The 20,743-nt window shown below is 46.6% G+C and overlaps 1 protein-coding gene across 1 annotated transcript in view; it reads right to left on the reverse strand.

Moving 5' to 3' along the window:
- Nucleotides 1-20,743, reverse strand: part of PUM3 (pumilio RNA binding family member 3) — a 130,812-nt gene that overhangs the window by 47,645 nt on the left and 62,424 nt on the right. The window contains exons 11-12 of the mRNA XM_082244197.1: nt 14,842-14,895; nt 1,383-1,463 (exon numbers count right to left, since the gene is read on the reverse strand). Coding sequence (XP_082100323.1) covers nt 1,383-1,463; nt 14,842-14,895 — 135 coding nt within the window. The remainder of the gene's footprint in view (nt 1-1,382; nt 1,464-14,841; nt 14,896-20,743) is intronic.

The raw sequence follows: 20,743 nt of genomic DNA on the forward strand, positions 1-20,743 counted from the left end.
AATTTTTTAAAATTTTCGGCCAATTTGTTTTATGCTACCTATGTTTGGTAAAAAAAATCGCAAAAAGCGTATTTTGATTGGTTTGCGCAAAAGTTATTGCGTTTACTAACAAAGGGAAATATTTTTGTCATTTTTGTTGTTTTTTTTTTTAACGCGTAATGGCGGCGATCTGCGATTTTTTTTGCGGTACTGCGACATTGCGGCGGACAGATCGGACCCTTGACTGACATTTCTGACACTTTTGGGGTTACCAGTGACATTTCTACAGTAATCAGTGCTATACATATGCACTGTTACTGTAAAAATACACTGGTAGTGAAGGGGTTAACTTTATTTGAGAGGGAGGGGCTGTGTGTGTCCCTAGGGGCGTGATTCTAACTGTGATTGGCTGGGGCTTCAGCTGTATGCAGAGTGATCAACGGATCTACATAGTAGATCCATGTGATCAGCTCTCATACAGCGAGGAGAATGACAGGCAGCTTGTTTACACAAGCTGCCTGACTTTCTCCCTCTCCCCCGCCGATCGCAGAGTGGCCGGCGGCGATCGGGTCCGCCGGTCACACGCGCGGGGGGGTCCGTGACCACTCGGGAGCGGGAGCGCGCCTCCGGGGGCGCGCGCTCGCTCCCTAGACCCTCACAAGCTAGTGACGTAGCCCTACGTCACTTTGCCTGTGAGGGGCTGACCGCCGACGTAGATAGTCGTGCGGCGGTCGGCAAGTGGTTAATGAAAAATGAACTTCAAGCACAAAATATATAAATCCACTTTGTGTGCACCAAATATTTTTGTAAACACATACTACCTTGCTGCTAAAATTAGCAGTGACATCACTGTGTGGTCCATAGTCTGTACAGAGTGGAGAACTGTGGGAGGGTCCCAGCAGGCTTCACCCACTACAGGTTGTCTGCAGAAAACTACAGGAGGGGGTGGATACAAGACCAGTCAGCTGCAAAAGGAGAGAGAGCAGCAGTGACCGGTCTTCATTACAGGAAGCTCCTTTCAAAGAGCTAAAGTTTCACACTGGATTACTGCACGGATCTGGAGGAAATACACAAAACACACCAAGACTCAAGAAGAATACACACGCTTCTTGTATTTCCACAACTCATTATCCTGGAGTTCAGCCTTAAATAAAGACTGTATAAAAAATCTGATTAGGTATGAAAAGCTCTTTTATCTTTTTTTTCAAGATTTGTATTTGCACTTTTCTGTGTGCTAATACTGCAAATTATATAGCCAAGTTTATAGCGTTAAAAACGTGAAGAAAAACTATTATTAGATGTCAAGAATCTATCATTTTGAAACTGCATCCATAACTGGCAAAAACACATATGTACTAGATGACAACTTCCAACACACTTGTAAGGGACAGGGAAATACTCACAGAAATGATTAACTGCTTCACAAGCTTGGTATCATCAATACAGTCAAACATTGCCAGCAAGACCAGATGAGAAAATTCTCCCTGGAAAACAAAAGATACAAACATTATAGAATGACATTTTTTTTAACAAAATTATTTGGAAAATGATGAAAGTAAATAAAATGTGTTTGTTTTTTTTACATAGTTTTCATTTTAACAAGTTAAATCTCACACACAGCATAGGCATACTTACAATTGCAGCCCAAAACACATTTTGCTACTCCTCTACATGTGGGACTTTTTCACAGCTAGCCATATAGACAGACTCAAAATCGAAAGAGCACCTTAAAGTGGAACTACACTGCATCCGAGAACCACAAACAAAAAACACTAATTTATTTTTAATATTCACAAGCAAACTCGTCTATCCATTCAGGTCTCCATGCTTTTCTGTTGAGAAATCACTTTAAAAAAAAACACCTCCTAGCATTTCTGGCCATGGCCAGCTTGAGTAAAGGCAGATGATTCATTTACTTCCTGGAATTCATTTGCCCTTAGCTCAGGTACGCAGGCAGGAGGATGCACTTAGCTGAGAAAACCCCTGCTCCCCGCCTGAACACTCTTGAGATGTAGGACATCATTTGCCTAGGCATTAAAACCAGGCAGTAACCAAAGAAATGTAAAAAAAAAAAAAAAAAAAAAAAAAAAAAAAGTTGACGATTAAATGCGATTCACCTTTGTAATTATTTACTAATGCTAGCAGAATGAGGATTAGAAATCATCAATGTTGATTGAGAGAGTGAAGTTCTGCTTTAAGCCTTTCTAAGGGCATAAATGACTCATCTAATTTCCTGACTCCCCATACCAAATTTTGGAGGCCCTGGAGCACCAGCTAGGGGAAACCAGCTTTACACAATGAACATCAACTGATTCACCACTGGTTCAATACTATTACGGTTTTGCACGGGCACGGCAGCCCCTTCATTTTAGTGGGCTGCTATGCCCCTAAAATGCAGTTAAAATGTCCCCCGCATCATTTTTTAAATCGCAACCCACACAGAAACTGCAAGTGCAGTGCGGTTCCCTGTGCAGAAAGTGGCCACTGCAATTTCCAATGAAAGTGGGTGCCATTAGGATTATCGTCACCCACCCAAATCTCCTGGGTTTTCTTTTCAGGTGGTTGTGGCTGTGGAAACGAGTGCGGACCCACAGTGGGAACCACTCATACAACTGTGAACCAGGCCTTATGCAGACTTGTATGTAACACAATCACACCAATTCTACTAAAGCAATTAGCTTCAAAACAGTTACTTAGGATGACTTAGGTGGCCCTTCTGATTGTACCTGCAGTTCAAAACAGAATTTCTGGGTAAGTCTGGTAATTGTAATTTTTACTTCCTTCCTCTATGCTTTACTTTCTAAACTACATTAGACTACAGCTACTTCAAAGCGAAGGAGGCACACAGGGAACATCCTACACCTAGTGCTTTAAAATCTGTTTATTGGCAATATTTAAAATTAGCAAAAGGACATCATAGACATGTTTTGGCTTGCACTGCATCCTTTTCCTTTCTATGATGTTTGTAATCACAATGATTAGACCAACTACCTTATCATACCCTTGTAAGGGGAAACCATCCAACCGTCCCAATTTTAATTTGTTTTGTTTGACAGGTTTTAAACTATACATTTTTGTATGCACACAGATACAAAGAGAGTAAGTGTGTGTGTGTGTGTGTGTGTGTGTGTGTGTGTGTGTGTGTGTGTGTGTGTGTGTGTGTGTGTGTGTGTGTGTGTGTGTGTGTGTGTGTGTGTGTGTGTGTGTGTGTGTGTATATATATATATATACACACACACATACATACATACACACACAGTATCTCACAGAAGTGAGTACATCGCTCACATTTTTGTAAATATTTTATCTTTTCATGTGACAACACTGAAGAAATTACACTTTGCTACAATGTAAAGTAGTGAGTGTACAGCTTGTATAACGTCCAAATAGGGCTCAAAGTGTCAATATTTTGTGAGGCCACAAATATTTTCCAGCACTGTCTTTACCCTCTTGGGCATGGAGTTCACCAGAGCTTTCCGGGTTGCCAATGGAGTTCTCTCCCACTCCTCCATGATGACATCATGGAGCTGGTGGATGTTAGAGACCTTGCGCTCCTCCACCTTCCATTTGAGGATGCCCCACAGATGCTCAATAGGGTTTAGTTCTGGAGACATGCTTGGCCAGTCTATCACCTTTACCCTCAGCTTTTTAACAAGGCAGTGGTCGTCTTGGGGTCGTTATGTTGGAATACTGCCCTGCGGCCCAGTCTTCGAAGGGAGGGGATCGTGCTATGCTTCAGTATGTCACAGTACATGTTGGCATTTATGGTACCCTCAATGAACTGTAGCTCCCCAGTGTTGGTGTCAGGGTGCCAGGAAACCAGACCACACGAAGATGCAAGTAAAATAAAGCAGTTTATTAGGGCAACAAGAATAGGCGCACAGCAAATGTGAGGCACAAAATCAGGAACAGCCGGGGTCAAGTCCAGAAGTGGGTAGTCATCGAAGCTGGGATTGAGTCTAGAAGCGGGTAGTCCTCCAAGCCAGGGTCGAGTCCAGTAGCAGGTAGTCTGCCGATGCCGACTCGTCTGCAGATTCGGAATCGAGAGCCAGGAAAGTCGTCAGCAAAAGCCAGGTCACGTATGGAGGGACACAGAGAACAGAAGACTGCTAACAGTGATGCACCTTGGAGGACTGCAAGCTATCAGGCGATATACATATAGTCAGGTGTGCGACATCATCACGGAGCGATGACCAGGCAGAAGTCAAAAGATGATGCAAACAGAGTTTATAAGAGACAGCAGTCTGCACATGTCCAAGATGGCTGCCAACAGGAAGGCAGGGTTAGACCTTGACAGTCGGTAGCACTCATGCAGCTCCAGACCATGACACTCCCACCACCATGCTTCACTGTAGGCAAGACACACTTGTCTTTGTACTCCTCACATGGTTGGCGCCACACACGCTTGACACCATCTGAGCCAAATACATTTATCTTGGTCTCATCAGACCACAGGACATGGTTCCAGTAATCCATGTCCTTAGTCTTGCTTGTCTTCAGCAAACTGTTTGCAGACTTTCTTGTGCGTCATCTTTAGAAGAGGCTTCCTTCTGGGACGACAGTCATGCAGACCAATGTAATGCAATGTGCAGCGTATGGTATGAGCACTGACAGGCTGACCCCTTCAACCTCTGCAGCAATACTGGCAGCACTCATACGTCTATTTCCCAAAGACAACCTTTGGATAGCATGCTAAACACGTGCACTCAACTTCTTTGGTTAACCATGACGAGGCCTATTCTGAGTGGAACCTGTCCTGTTAAACCACTGTATAGTCTTGGCCACTGTGCTGCAGCACAGTTTCAGGGTCTTGGCAATCTTCTTATAGCTTAGGCCATCTTTATGTAGAGCAACAATTATTTTTTTCAGATCCTCAGAGAGTTCTTTGCCATGAGGTGCCATGTTGAACTTCCAGTGACCAGTATGAGAGAATGAGAGCGATAACACCAAATTTAACACACCTGCACCCCATTCACACCTGAGACCTTGTAACACTAACGCGTCACATGACACCGGGGAGGGAAAAAGGCTAATTGGGCCCAATTTGGACATTTTCACTTAGGGGTGTACTCACTTTTGTTGCCAGCGGTTTAGACATTAAAGGCTGTGTGTTGAGTTATTTTGAGGGGGCAGCAAATTTACACTGTTATACAAGCTGTACATGCACTGCTTTACATTGTAGCAAAGTGTAATTTCCTCAGTGTTGTCACATGTAAAGATACAATAAAATATTTACAAAAATGTGAGGGGTGTACTTACTTTTGTGAGATAGTGTGTGTGTGTGTGTGTGTGTGTGTGTGTGTGTGTGTGTGTGTGTGTGTGTGTGTGTGTGTGTGTGTGTGTGTGTGTGTGTGTGTGTGTGTATATAACGGAATTTTTGTAAAATCTTACCTGTAAAATTCCTTTCTCTGAGTCCTCCGACAGTCGCCGCCATCTTCATATTCGTCACAATGGGTATTAGACTTTGCTCCGAAGGAGTAGCTAGGCAACAGAATATGTCAATATAAAGGCTTTTAACATATCCCACCCCCAGGGGTGGTCCCCTCAGTCAATACCCTCCTACTTCCTGTATCCATACTTCAGTTTCAGTGGAATAGCAGTAGAGTATACAACCAAAACCCCAGAAGAGGGGCGGGGGCGGCGACTGTCGGAGGACTCAGAGAAAGGAATTTTACAGGTAAGATTTTACAAAAATTCCGTTTTCTCTTACGTCCTCCGACAGTCGCCGCCATCTTCATATTCGTCACAATGGGGACGTCCCAAAGCAGTGCAAACATGAGGGGTGGGAAACGCAGCCGCGCCTAAAGGCAACGCAGTCTCCACATCAGAGAAAAGAACCTTACCAAAGGAAGGAAACCAGCTGGGCAACAGTAGAAAAAACTTGCTCAACAGAAGCAGTAACCCAGGAAAAACAAATAACCTAGGGATAACAACATGTATCCCAAACAGCCAAGGAGCCCATACAAAGAGCTCTAAGGAACTGCCGCACTAAGCACCTTGCGGCCAAAGGAAGCATCTGCCGATGCCTGAACATCCACTCTGTAGAATTTCGTGAAAGTGTGCACGGTCGACCAAGTCGCCGCCTTACACACCTGGGCCACAGAAGCCCCATGCCGACAGGCCCAAGACGTACTCAGAGATCTCGTAGAGTGCGCCTTCACAGGCACAGGGGGAACTTTCCCCTTCAAAGCATAGGTCTGTTCAACAGTCTGTCTGATCCATTTGGCGATGGTAGAGGCCGACGCAGCCATGCCCTTCCGAGGTCCCTCAGGAAGGACAAACAAGGAATCCGACTTGCGGAAAGATGCAGTCGATTTCAGGTAAACCCTAATCGCCCGAACAACATCCAAGGAATGCAGCTCCACCTCCTTCGGATGTTTGGGCTTCGCGCAGAGCGAAGGCAGGACAATGTCCTCATTGATGTGAAACTCCGAAACTCTCTTCGGAAGAAAAGAAGGGTTAGGTCGCAAGACCACCTTATCCAGATGAACGACCAGATACGGAGACTTGCAGGACAAAGCTGCCAGCTCCGAAACCCTACGAGCCGAAGTGATCGCCACCAAAAAAGCGACTTTTTTGGACAACATGGGCAACGAGATCTTCCTGATCCGTTCAAAGGGAGCATGTTGTAGCACGGACAGAACAAGATTCAAGTCCCAAGGGGGTAAAGGATCCCTCCTAGGAGGGACCAGATGTCGCACCCCTTGAACAAAGGTACTAACCAAAGAGTTAGACGCCACAGGACGTTGAAAGAGAACAGCCAGCGCAGATACCTGACCCTTGACCGTAGCCAGCGCCAGACGCTGGTCGACACCCGTCTGAAGGAAAGACAACAGCCTAGACACAGAGTATGTGCGAGGTGAAAACCCCCTGGACTCACACCAGGCAAAATAGGCTTTCCAAACACGGTGATATACCTTCCCCGAGGAAGACTTCCTCGCGTTAATCAAAGTGTGAATGACCTCCGGAGAAAGACCCCTATCTTTCAGGACCTCAGTTTCAACAGCCAGGCCATCAAAGCCAGCGACTGTAAAGCAGGATGGAATATCGGCCCTTGAGACAGGAGATCTTCTCGAAGAGGCAGACGCCAAGGAGAGTCGACCGCCAGGTTCAAGAGGTCCGCGTACCAGGGCCGGCGAGGCCAGTCCGGTGCCACAAGAATCACCGTGTGTGGTTCTGAGTACAACCTGCGAAGGAACCTGGGCAGCAATTGAATCGGCGGAAACGCATACAGCAGCCGATACTGATGCCACGGGGCTACTAATGCGTCTGACGCGTCTGCCCGAGGATCGCGTGTTCTTGCCACGAACCGTTTCACCTTGTTGTTCAGACGAGACGCGAACAGGTCCACATCCGGAAGACCCCACTTCGCGCACAACATCTGGAAGACATCCGGGTGGAGAGACCATTCCCCCTGATCCAGGGTCTGGCGGCTCAAATAACCCGCCTGCCAGTTCTCCACCCCCGGAATGTGCACCGCCGATATTGCCGGGACATGAGTCTCGGCCCAAGAAAGAATGGCGGCCACTTCCCAAGCCGCTCGGGCACTCCTGGCGCCCCCTTGGTGATTGACATAAGCCACCGCCGTGGCATTGTCCGTCTGCACCCGAACCGGACAGCCGCGCAGCCTGTCCGTCCAACGTTGAAGGCAGAGATTTATCGCACGCAACTCCAGAATGTTGATTGGAAGGGAGGATTCCTCCTCCGACCAAGTCCCCTGGGCGGACAGAACGCCCAGAACACCACTCCACCCGGCTGGCATCCGTGGTGATCACCGTCCATGAAAGAGGACGAAAAGACTTTACCCCCGACACTGCCGGGGACTGGAGCCACCACAGAAGATCTCTTCTGGTGCGATGGCTCAACGAAATCTGGATATCCAGAGATTGCGGACGCCCGTCCCACCTGGACAGGATCTCCGCTTGGAGACTCCTCGTGTGAAACTGGGCGAAGGGAATCGCCTCGAAAGCTGAGACCATCAGTCCCAGACACCGCATGCACTTCCGCAGGGATGAGCACGGAACGTCCCTGAGGGACTGGACTTCTCCCTGAAGAATCTTGAGTTTGTCGTCCGGTAGGAAGACCTTCGCCTGGACAGAGTCCAGGATCATCCCCAAATAGGGAAGACGAACCGACGGACACAGCGTCGACTTTGGATAATTTATCGTCCAACCAAACTCCTGTAGAGTCTGCACCGTGACGGACAGATCCATCTCCAGACCCTGGCTGGTCGCAGACCGAACCAGAATATCGTCCAAATACCCCAGGACAGAGATGCCCTGGGCCCTTAACAAGGCCAGCAGTGGTGCAAGCACCTTGGTGAAAACCCGCGGAGCCGAAGCGAGGCCAAAAGGTAACGCCACGAATTGGTAGTGATCCTCCGCAATGGCGAATCGAAGGTACCTCTGGTGACCCTCGAAAATGGGGATGTGTAGGTACGCATCCTTCAAGTCGATGGAGGCCATGAATTCCCCCGGAACCAGGGCAGCCACCACCGACCGCAGAGATTCCATGCGGAACTTGCGAGTCCAGAATTGGACGTACCTTGCCCTCCTTCCTGGGCACGGTGAACAGATTGAAATAGAACCCCCGAAATCTGTCCCGATGAGGCACCGGAACCACCACTCCCTGAGCCCTCAGGTCCCGCACCGCTAGGTGCAGATCCCGCAAACGCTCCAGAGACAGTTGAAGATTTGAGGGAAAAAATCTGCTCTCCGGCCGAGAAAGAAACTCGATCTTGTAACCAGATCGAACGATTTCCTGAACCCACCTGTCCCGAACACGGGTCAGCCATGGTTGTGGAAAACCGAGCAAGCGTCCCCCCACCCCAGAACCGGGTGAGGGCGCCCCTTCAGGCCGCACTGTTGTGGGCAGCGGATCCGGACTGGCCGGACTTCTGCTTACCTGTCCACGGCTTCTTTTGGGAGCCCTGACCTTTGAACGGCTTGCCCTTATAATGCGGCCGAAAGGACCCCTGAGAGGGCCGAAAGGAAGCATGCTTCTTACCAGGAGTCGCCTTAGCCTTTTGGGATTGGGGCAAGAGCGTGCTCTTACCCCCTGTGATCCCCTTTATCAGAGTATCCAAGGATTCGCCAAAAAGGCGAGAACCGTCATAAGGTAGATTGGCTAAGGTCTTGCGCGAAGATTGGTCCACCGACCAACACTTTAACCAAACCAAACGGCGAGACAGCACCGCCACACCGTGTACACGTGCGGCCAACGGGACCATATCCAAGTCCGAATCGCACAAATACATGACACCCTGATGGATTTGATCCACCATGTCCAATGTCGCCTGTGGGGCGGAATCAGCCACCAAAACGCGTCTAAGCACCTGCGTCCAACTCGCGACTGCCTGGGCCGCCATAAGGGAAGCAAACAGAGCTTTCAGCATAGAACCCATAATAGAATAGGTATGACGGGCAAGAGACTCCAGCCTCTTGTCCGTGGCATCCCGGAACACCGGGGTATCCTCAGCAGGAATCGCAGTGGACTTATTCAAAACCACGATCGCGTGATCCACCGGAGGTGGTACACACCAACGCTCGTTAGTAGCGGGCGTGAAAGGATAACGCAATTTGAACCTACTGGGTACAGCAAAAGGCTTGCGGATATTACGCCACTGTTCCTTAACAGCGTTCTGAAAGTCATCCGTGCAGGGAAAAACCTGCGATGTTTTGCGCCGTCTCTTTGTCCCATAAGCTGCCAAGGCAGCAGGCGGGCACGGTTCATCCTGCAAGCGCAGCGTATGCTTAATAGAAGCAACCATTTCATCCATGAGTGCAAGCTCTTCAGACGAGCCAGGGGGAGAATCATCCACCCCTTCAACCTAAGCCTCCACCTCGGACCCCACAAGATCCAGGGAGGAACGGGACCCTGATAAGGAGACCCCGGACCATACCAGCCCCTGCACCCTCACCCTCTGAACCAGAGGAAATTGAATCTCTGGACCTTTTTGTGGATTGAGCAGCCACCAGCATTTGCACCTGTGCTGCCAGATTAGCCACAATCGCAGCCAAATCTCCCCCTGAGGGGGAAACAGCAGTCCCCTGACTACCCATCAATGTGGTAGGAAATTTGCCCTCCCGAGAATCCATTGCCCAAAAATTATTGCTGGCCAAGAAGGGGTTAACTGCCCCTTTAACAAGCGCGGCGAGCGCAGCCCACCGCACACACACACAGCACAATTGAGACCCCCACAGGGAAGACACAGAACCCAGGCAATGGATAAAGGAAGATCAGAAAGGGTAAAAACCTGAGGAGACCCTCGCTGTAGCTGCCGCCTCGATCGGTGCACATCAGGAAAGAGGAAGTGATGTAATCAGGGCGCTCTGTTAAAGCCTATGGAAGGCTACAAGAAAATGGCCGCCCGCAGTTAAAACACGTGGCTGGGTGAGTGCAGGCAAAATGGCGTCGTTTGGCGCCGAAACCGCCGCTCCCCCCACTACAGTGATGCATGTAACACCACTCATGTAAAAAAAAACATGGCGGATCGCCGCAGCGATCGCTGTAAAGTGCCCCAACATGGTCAAAAGCATGTCCCACAGCACACAGCCTTCACACATACACAGGCTGACACAAACAGTGCAGCACAGCCCCCCCTCCTTGTAGCCCACAGCGTGCAGCCAGAGAGACAGGGACAAACAAATCCACAGTGTGAACACAGGCAGGGTAACACAGTCCCAGACTGACAGCCCTCCCAAAACAGACAGGTCCCCACATAAATACACTTACCTCCACGGATGGCGTGGGGAACCCGCACAGGTGAACAAACCGCTGCACACAAGGCAAGGAGAGTCGCATCCAGGACGCAGCATAATGGTGGGTTAAGAAACCGCACAGCGTCCAGTGAGGTAGCCACCTCACCAAGCATCCCTGCACCAGGCAGGGATGGGTTGTTCACTGCGCCAGGAGCGATACCTGAACGCTCGATGGCAGGCTGGGAAGCCACCGACCCACAACCTGCGACCAGGGGGATCAGCCCGAGACCCAGGCCGCACGAATCCTCTTCATCAAAAGAACTAACTAACGCTGAAAAAATAACAGCTGAGTAAAGCAAGAGAAAAAAACTCAAAGAAAAACAAAGAGAGAATAAAGGCTGAGACAAAATGCCCCAGCATAGAGACAACCAGCTACTCCTGACAAGCTAGACATAGAAACTGAAGTATGGATACAGGAAGTAGGAGGGTATTGACTGAGGGGACCACCCCCTGGGGGTGGGATATGTTAAAAGCCTTTATATTGACATATTCTGTTGCCTAGCTACTCCTTCGGAGCAAAGTCTAATACCCATTGTGACGAATATGAAGATGGCGGCGACTGTCGGAGGACGTAAGAGAAATATATATATATATATATATATATAATATGATCAATAAAAATAAGAAACTGTATCTGACGTTCGGCCTGCCCCTGGGAAGACATCAACTATGACAAAACACATCGGGATTGGCTGTTACTGAAGACATCACGGTTGCTTAGCAGTCACTCACAGTGTTCCTTCATCAAGAGCTGACAGCCTGCTGTTTTTTTACTCGTTTGTGCCTGTTTACAACTCATCGAAGGTACTGTTTATATATTTTAACCACTTCTGGACTGGAAGGATTTGCCCCCTAAAAGACCAGGCCATTTTTTGCAATTCGGCACTAGGTTATTTTAACGGAAAATTGCGTGGACGTGTGGCGCTGTACCGAAATAAAATTGATGTCCTTTTTTTCCCACAAATAGAGCTTTCTTTTGTGGTATTTGATCACCTGTGCGATTTCTATTTTTTGCACAATAAACAAAAAAAAAAAGACACGAAAAAAAAAAAAACAATATTTTTCACATTCTGCTATATAACATTTCCAAAAAATAAAAAAAAAAAATGTAAAAATACATTTTTTTTTTATCCTTTTAGATTAATTTGCATTCTGCTACATATTTTGGGTAAAAAAAAAAAAAAAAAAAAGTCGTAATAAGCGTATTTTGATTCGTATGCGCATAAGTTATTGAATCTTCAAACTAGGGGAAAGATTTATGTCATTTCTATTTATTTTTTTTGTTTTACTAGTAATGGCAGCGATCTGCAATTTTTAGTGGGACTGCGACATTACGGCGGACAGATCGGACCCCTGACATTTTTGACACTTTTGGGGGGAACCAGTGACATTACTACAGTAATCAGTGCTAAAAATATGCACTGTTACTGTAATAATGACACTGGCAAGGAAGGGCTTAACCTAGGGGTGATCAAAGGGTTAGGTGTGAGCCTAGGGGAGTGTTTACTAACTGTATGGGGGATGGGCTTGTGAAATGACCACAGAGACCTGTGATCCTCTATAGAAGGAGAGAAGAACGGTCGGCTGTGTTTACAACAGCTGAGCGACCTTATCTCTCAGCGTTCGTGGGTGCCCGGCAGCAATTGCGGCCGCCAGCCCCCTGCATAGGCATCTGCACTGCCTAGTGGGGGTGGGAGTGCAACCCCCCCCTTCCCCCCAGCAATAGGCATGCGACCGACATAGGGCTACGTCAGGTCATGCAGGGGAGGCGGTCTGCCGCAGTACATGTGCGGCGGGCGGTCTTAAAGCAGTTAAGTAAAAGGACTTAAATGTTAGCAGACTTCACTATGCTTGTTCATTTTTTTTTATTCCCGATCCGTTTGGAGCTGCTGCTGAGTAGCCACCCCCTATGTCGCAATGCCGGGTTATTTTGTGCTTTTATGACCATTATAATTTATGGTCTATGCTAACTGGTAAGAAGCGCATGCTAAGTGTTGGTGCTTGGTGGTGGATTTCAATCAACGTTACTTATACACTATTTTGCACTTTATGGACACTTTTATTTAATATTGAAAAGGACTTTTTTTATGTTCACCTAACACTGGAATTTGCATCTATTTCATTATATCACTTTCATATGATAGATTTTTTTCAATTATATATTTTGCTCATAATTTATTCACTGCATTTTTAGTTGTTTTCATGCCACATTATTTATCATATGATTATTTATGATTGTACTATTAGAATTTAGTGCCGCTTATTTTTATTGATCATTTACAGCTGGTATCATAGTTGGTTAAGTGGCTGCTTACCTTTTCGTTCTTTTTGCTTGACCTAGCACTGAATTTTCCGGTTATATATACATACGCCATTATGAAAAAGAATTTCAAAATCATCATGGTTTTTCGTAGTGTCATTTAACTCCGAAATGTTTAAAGTGTATTTATCTATAAAAGTAGGCGGTGTACCCTTGTGGTATATGCAAGTGTTAGTAGGGAGGGAAAAGTGTCTTTTTTTTTTAAGTGCACTTGCCCTTAAAGCAAACATCTTAGCAAATTTTTAAACAAAAATGTCTGTGAAAGGAAAGACATTACAGGATACCTTATAGTACATTCATTAGCTGGAAAATTCTCTATTCATCCTTCTCAAATGATTTTGGTTGTTACTAAGGACTGACTTCATGGCAGACCCTGTCTACCCATCTTACCCCTGTCCAATGACCAGTCCCTTACAGGACACTGAGGCACTCTCAGACAGGGGCATGAGAGGTGTGTGGCGATTTGTTACACAATCAGGAAAGTCCAGTAAACTAGTTTAAAAGATCCACACAGAAGAGAATTTTCCAGCTGATAAAAGTAATACAAGGCAGTGGCAGAACTACCAGGATTTCAAAGATCGCATTAGCGACTGGGCGCTGGCATTCCACCACCGCCGGGGACCCAAAGATGGCAGCAGGGGGGCCCACTGCAGAATATATAAAAGGATTCTGCTGCGGGACTGTAATAAAGGGTCCAGCGAAAGGAGTAGAGGGACCCTGAATAAGTGGGCCCCGAAACCAGAGGAAAGGGCCCTGGAACCAATGGAAATAGAGGGCCTTGGTTTCCAGATGTCTAGTTACGTGTTTGATACAAGGCATCGTATGGTGTCTGCTCTTGAACAGGACTGATAGATTAATTTTAAGGGGCTTTGGGGGAAAAAAAGTCCCACATGATATATGTGGGTACACTGTGGCATTTTTCCATTAAAATGGGATCTGTCACAATGTTTTTAAAGTGTTACTAAACCCAGGACCCTGCATTCACTATATCTGGTCTCCCACAGTACACGGAGCTGCAATTATTTTAGTAAATATAAACTGCTAAATACCTTTTCTCATCACCAGTATATAGGAGTCTTGTCACTTCAATCAGTGTCTGGTTAAAGATTGTAGGAGGAGTTTTCATTCTCCTCTGATTGTTCTGTGAGGCTACATGACTCATGACCATCTGCTGGACAGTGCTGATGATTGGCCCTGTGCCGATCACATGCACCCTTTCAAGAAGAAAAAAAAAAAAAAAAAACCTCTCTAGCAATACAATACACACCAAACGGAGCATGTGCAGAGTGTGCTCCCAAGGCTCTGTACTGTACTAGGTAGGGGACAGTAAAAGAATCAGAGGATGACCAGAGAATACAGGATCAAATAGCCTTTTTTACATAATGTGGAGGAATAACCCCTTAGGCTCCACAGTGAGTATATTAAGCATGCTTTATTGCATATACAAACTGATTTTACTGTTGTGGGTTTAGTAACACTTTAATATGAATGCCTTAAAAAAATTATAAACATATTAAATTGTATTCGGAAGCTGCAGCTGCTGATAACTGGGCTGTTGAGTCAAAAACTAGGAAATGTACCAACTGATATGCTAAGCAGCAGTTGCTGTAGGGGGTAAATTGCAAAGGAGGATAAATCAAATCGTTCTCAAACACAACACACTTCCCATTGCTCTGTGGTCTAGAATAGATGTCTACTGTAATATACACGCCATTGCATTTATAAGTGTAAATACATTATAAATTTGTATATCACTTGAGGACAACTTCTTTAACAACTTACTGTGGCCACTTTTTCAACAAATGTCTTCATGGTTTTTGTAAATACTTTCCTGTCCTGCAGATAGAAAATAACAAAAAAAAAAAAAACACATCAATGACTGGAAATCTAGGAAAAAAAGAAAAAGCAGATGATTACAGTCTCTAGAATTAAAGGCTTTACACAAAATAAAATTCAGGACTAGGTAAACACTAGTTTGTTCAAATATGCATCAGTTGCGCACACATTTATGGCACTCAAGTGGAAAGATTCATCTGTTACCCCTTTTCCTTCAACCAAGGTACTAAAGCTGTATTAAACCCAAAAACCAAAAAATGTACAACATTGCAGCCCACCAATTATTAGATATGGTGATTGCATTGTTTTTTTTTGTTTTCTTTTTATTTAAGACTTTTTTCCTTTATTTTTACCTGGTAAACCAGATAATATTCTGTTATAGTGTAGTCTTTTTTTTCCCCACTTTTAACAGAACAAGCTGCTTAGAAAAAAAGTAACAATTAGAGGGTCAAACCATTTAACACTGACAGGCAAAAATACTGACTGGAAATGCAGATTTCTGTATTTTGTTTTACTGATCTATTGTTTTCTATGTGGCCATTTAGCACACTAGATGGGACTGCATAGCCTGGCACACCAGCGCACAGCACCGCACAGGCATAAATGAAGTACCATTTTGTGGATTTAAAAAAAAAAAAAAAAAAAAAAGGGGGGGGGGTACGACGACTGTGTGATACACTGAAAAACGCATCACACCACTTAGAACATACAGCTGCCCGCACACTAAGCCGCAGCGGTTTAGTGTGCAGGCAGTCTAAATGGGCTGTAAAGCAGAGCTCCGGGCACAAAACTTTCATTTAAATATAATCTTTAGGGCCCTTTCACACAGGCATTCAATCTAGATCAGTTTTTCAGACAGAGCCAGACTGAACAACATTGTATGTCTATGGGTGGGCAGATGTAAATGGATGATCATCCATTTACATCTGCCTACAGAACTTCAGGTCCATTCTTTTAAAGGGCCCTTTTACATGGGCATTCTCCAATCAGGTCTGCCAGTTTTTCAGGTGGACCTGATCAGAAGGTCCATGCAGCCCTATGGACAGGCGGATGTAAAAGGGACTTGGGACTCTACTTGGGCACCCCACTGGTGTTCCTCGCTCCTACTCCTCGGCAAGTGCCCCCACAAAAAGCTGATTTATATGGGAACACTCATGTGTGCTTGCTCCTGAGCCGCCCGGTCTGAGTCTATTGACACAGACAGGGCGGCTCAGCCCCCCGCTGCAATCAATCTGCCCATTGAGAAAGGACAGAGCTGGGAGTGCCGGTGGATCGAGATCAGGCTCAGGTAAGTATAAAATTGGGGGGGGGGGGGGGGTGGTGGTCTGGGGAGATCCTTTTGCACAGAAGGTTTTTTATCCTAGAATGCATTAGGGCAAAAAACCTTCAGCCTTTACATCCACTTTAAAAGGGATTGGGAAAAAAAACATAGAACACTGCCGGGGGTTGCCTAAAGGTTTAGATTTTTTCATATATTTTACACCTTTTTCTCAAGAGCAAACAAAACAAATGTAGCTCTTTAATTACATGTTAGCTGGAGCTGGGATTTTTCTCCTAAAGTCCATATAAAAAAACATTTCTGTCTAAGACAGCGGCATCCAAACTGCAGCCCCAGACGTCTATGAATGCGGCCCAACACAAAATAGTAAACTTAAAAATGTTGATTTTATTTTTTTTTGGGTAGTTTTTGTACAAATGCATTTACACTTCGCGAACACATGTGGCTGGCCAAAAATTTGACTCTTTAGTGGACTTTTAGAAGTTTTATCTTCCCAAGGAAAATTAATCCCACTCTTCACAATCACACCTTATTTGTGTCATCAGTTTTTGTCAGCACCTATTTTTGAGAGTAACTATTTTCAGGGATGAAGCACAAGAGAGGCAAAATTAGAACCAAAATAGCTGATGAGTACCTTGAGAATTCATTGAGAATTGTTACTACATCCGTTGAACCAGATATTGATGCATTGTCCTCTTTTACTTTTAAATGAAGTTTTATCACTCAGATAAATGGATTTTTGTAAGAACTTACCGTAAAATCCTTTTCTCTTAAGCTCATTGACAGACGTAGTCTTCTTGATTCTCAAGAGCTGGGTTATGTTGTCTCCGCAGGAGTAGGACTAGGCAGAATGACAAAACGTTCTGGCTCCACCCTAGGGGGCAGTCCCTGAGGGTATATCCTCCCTCTCTCTGCTACAGGGAATCAGTTCTGTTTAAAGCAGTACAGAGAAATTAACCCAACCCAACTCAATGATAGAGGGGCGGGTACTACGTCTGTCAATGAGCTTAAGAGAAAAGGATTTTACGGTAAGTTCTTACAAAAATCTATTTTTCTCTATCGCTCATTGACAGACGTAGTCTTCTTGATTCTCAAGAGCTGGGACATCCAGAAGCAGTGCCACAAATGAGGGGTGGGATTGACAAATCAAATCCAATCTAGAAGGCCCAACCGGTGCCAAACTAGAAGTTTTAAAGGCTCATTATAAACAAAGAATGAGACTAAAGAAAAATTTTCCAACGGAAAAAAACCCTCGAGGTAGACCACTGGTCTCCTCAAATTGCGGCCTGCAAAACCTTGCGGCCAAACGAGGCATCAGACGATGCCATTACATCAACTTTATAATGTTTAGAGAAGGTATGCACCGACGACCAGGTAGCCGCCTTGCACACCTGGACCACTGACGCCTGATGGCGAAAGGCCCATGACGCACTAAGTGCCCGAGTGGAGTGCGCCTTAACAGGGAACGGGGGCTCCCGACCCTTAATAGAATAAGCCTGCACTACCGTCTGTCTGATCCATCTGGAAATGGTCGCGGCAGATGCAGGCAACCCCTTTTTGGGTCCATCTGGGATCACAAAAAGTGAATGCGTCTTGCGAAACGAGTCTGTCGTTTTCAAGTATACCCTGATCGCCCGGACCACATCCAAGGAGTGCAAAGCAAATTCCCGAGGATGACTGGGCTTAGGACACAGGGAAGGTAATACAATTTCTTCATTCAGATGAAATTCTGAAACTACTTTTGGTAGGAAGGATGGATTCGGACGAAGAACCACCTTATCTCTATGAACCACCAGATATGGTGAACGACAAGATAATGCGGCCAGTTCTGACACCCTGCGTGCAGAAGTAATAGCCACCAAGAAGGCCACCTTCTGGGACAACGTGGGTAGAGGAATCTCCCTAATATCTTCAAAGGGAGGTTTCTGAAGAACCGACAACACTAAATTAAGATCCCAGGGGGGTAACGGCGCGTGCACTGGCGGAGCCAGATGTCGCACCCCCTGGATGAAATTCCGCACCAAGGAATGAGTAGCCAAAGGCTTCTGAAAGAAGATGGCTAATGCTGAGACCTGACCCTTGATAGTACTCAAGGCCAGTTTCTGCTCAACCCCTTGTTGCAGAAAAGCCAATATTCGACTAATCGAATAAGACCGAGGACGGAACCCCAAAGGTTCACACCATGCAATGTAGGACTTCCATGTGCGATGATAAATCTTTCTGGAAGTCGCTTTCCTTGCTTCAACTAGAGTAGGAATAACTGAAGCTGACAAACCTTTGTCCTTCAGCACCTGGGTCTCAATAGCCAGGCCGTTAAAGCCAGCGATCGTAAAGCAGGATGGAAGATCGGTCCCTGAGACAGTAGATCCTCTCTGAGAGGAAGTCTCCACGGGACGTCCGCCACCAGTCTGACCATGTCGGCGTACCAAGCTCGACGAGGCCAGTCCGGAGCTACCAGGATTACTGGGATTCCTTCCTCCTCTACCCTGCGAAGAAGTCTTGGCAGTAACGCGAGAGGAGGGAAGGCATATATTAGCTGGTATTGCCCCCACGGGGCGATCAGTGCGTCTGCGGTTTCTGCTAGAGGATCGCGGGAGCGAGCCACGAATCTCTGAACTTTCCTGTTGAATCGTGATGCCAACAGATCCACATCCGGGGTGCCCCACCGTAGGCACAACTGGTGGAAAACGTCTGGATGGAGGGACCATTCCCCCTGATCCAGGGTCTGACGGCTGAGATAATCTGCCTGCCAATTCTCCACCCCCGGAATGAACACCGCAGAGATTGCTGGAACAAATCGTTCCGCCCAGCGAAGAATGCAAGCCACTTCTTTGGCCGCTCGGACACTCTTGGTGCCCCCCTGATGATTGACATAAGCCACGGCCGTGGCATTGTCCGACTGGATCCGAACCGGGCTGCCCTGGAGCTGCTCGGTCCAGAGAATCAGACAAAGTCTGATGGCTCTCAGTTCCAATACATTTATCGGTAATCTGGATTCTTCCGGGGACCAAAGTCCCTGGACAGATAACTGACCAAGAATTCCTCCCCATCCGGATAGACTGGCATCCGTGGTCACTATCGTCCAATATATTGGCAGAAATGACTTTCCCTGGCTGAGCATTGGAGACCGAAGCCACCAAACCAGAGACTCTCTGGTCTGTTTGCTCAATCGTATCTGATTGTCCAGGGATTCCGGATTCCGATTCCATCTGAGAAGAATCTCTTGCTGAAGAATTCGGGTATGGGACTGGGCAAATGGGACTGCTTCGAATGAAGCCACCATCAACCCCAGAACCCTCATGCACGTCCGAAGGGAAGACCAGCTGTTGGACAGTAACAACTGGACTGCTGATTGAATCTTTCGAAGTTTCCCTACCGGAAGGAAAACTCTCGTCCTGACTGTGTCTAGAATTAGACCCAGATATTCGAGCCTCTGGGTGGGAACCAGAAATGACTTTTGCTGGTTCACCAGCCACCCGAATTCCTGTAAAGAAATCATAGTAATTTCTATGTTTTGTAGCAAGGTCTGAGGAGATTCTGCATGAAGCAGAAGATCGTCTAGGTAACCTAGAATCGATATACCTCTTTGGCGCAGAAGTGCCAACATAGGGGCCAACACCTTTGTGAAGACCCGCGGAGCCGTGGCGAGACCGAAAGGTAACGCCACAAACTGATAGTGGTTCTCCTCTACGGAAAAGCGTAGAAAACGCTGATGTCCTGCGAAAATGGGAATGTGAAGATAGGCGTCCTTGATGTCTATGGACGCTAGGACATCCCCTGGATGCAGGAAGGCTGCTACCGTGCGAATGGACTCCATTCTGAATCTTCTTATGTTGACGAAAGAATTGAGCGCTCTTAAGTCCAGAATTGGACGCACTTTGCCCTCTTTCCTGGGTATTGTAAACAGGTTTGAATAAAACCCTTGAAACCGTTCTTGTCCAAGGAACGTGGACTACCACTCCTTGTTGTAGTAGATCTGTGACTGCTCTCCGCAGATCTTCTAGACGATCCGGAGATAGTCGGATATTGGAAGGGAAGAATCGCGCCGGTGGGAGAGATCGAAACTCGATCTTGTACCCTGACTTTATGACTTCGCAAACCCATTTGTCCGGGATTCTGGAAAGCCCTGGATCCGGGAACCGGCGAAGACGTCCCCCCACCCCAGTTATGGGTGGGGGCGCACCTTCAGGCTTTGGATGGTTTATCTTCAGGTCTGGAGGGGGCGGGCTTTTGCTTGCCCGACCAACGACCCCTGACGCCTCCTGTAGGAACCTTGGAGGACTTAGTTTTTTCACTCGCTGGACGAAAAAACCTCTTGTGAGCAGAAAAAGAAGGCCCTCGTCTTTGACGAGTTCCTCTACCTTAAAAATTTGCGGTAAAAAGGTGCTTTTTCCACCGGTGAGATCCTTAATGATCTCATCTAAGTTGGCTCCAAATAGACGTTCTCCTGAAAAGGGGATATTAGCCAATGCTTTTTTTGGAACCTTGGTCGGCTATCCAACCTTTTAGCCACAGTGTACGCCTGAGAACCACTGCTGAAACTGATGCTCGCGCCATTAATGGAGTGGC

The sequence above is a fragment of the Pelophylax lessonae genome (assembly GCF_965119305.1).
Source record: "Pelophylax lessonae genome assembly, chromosome: 1".
NCBI classification, from domain to species: Eukaryota; Metazoa; Chordata; class Amphibia; order Anura; family Ranidae; genus Pelophylax; species Pelophylax lessonae.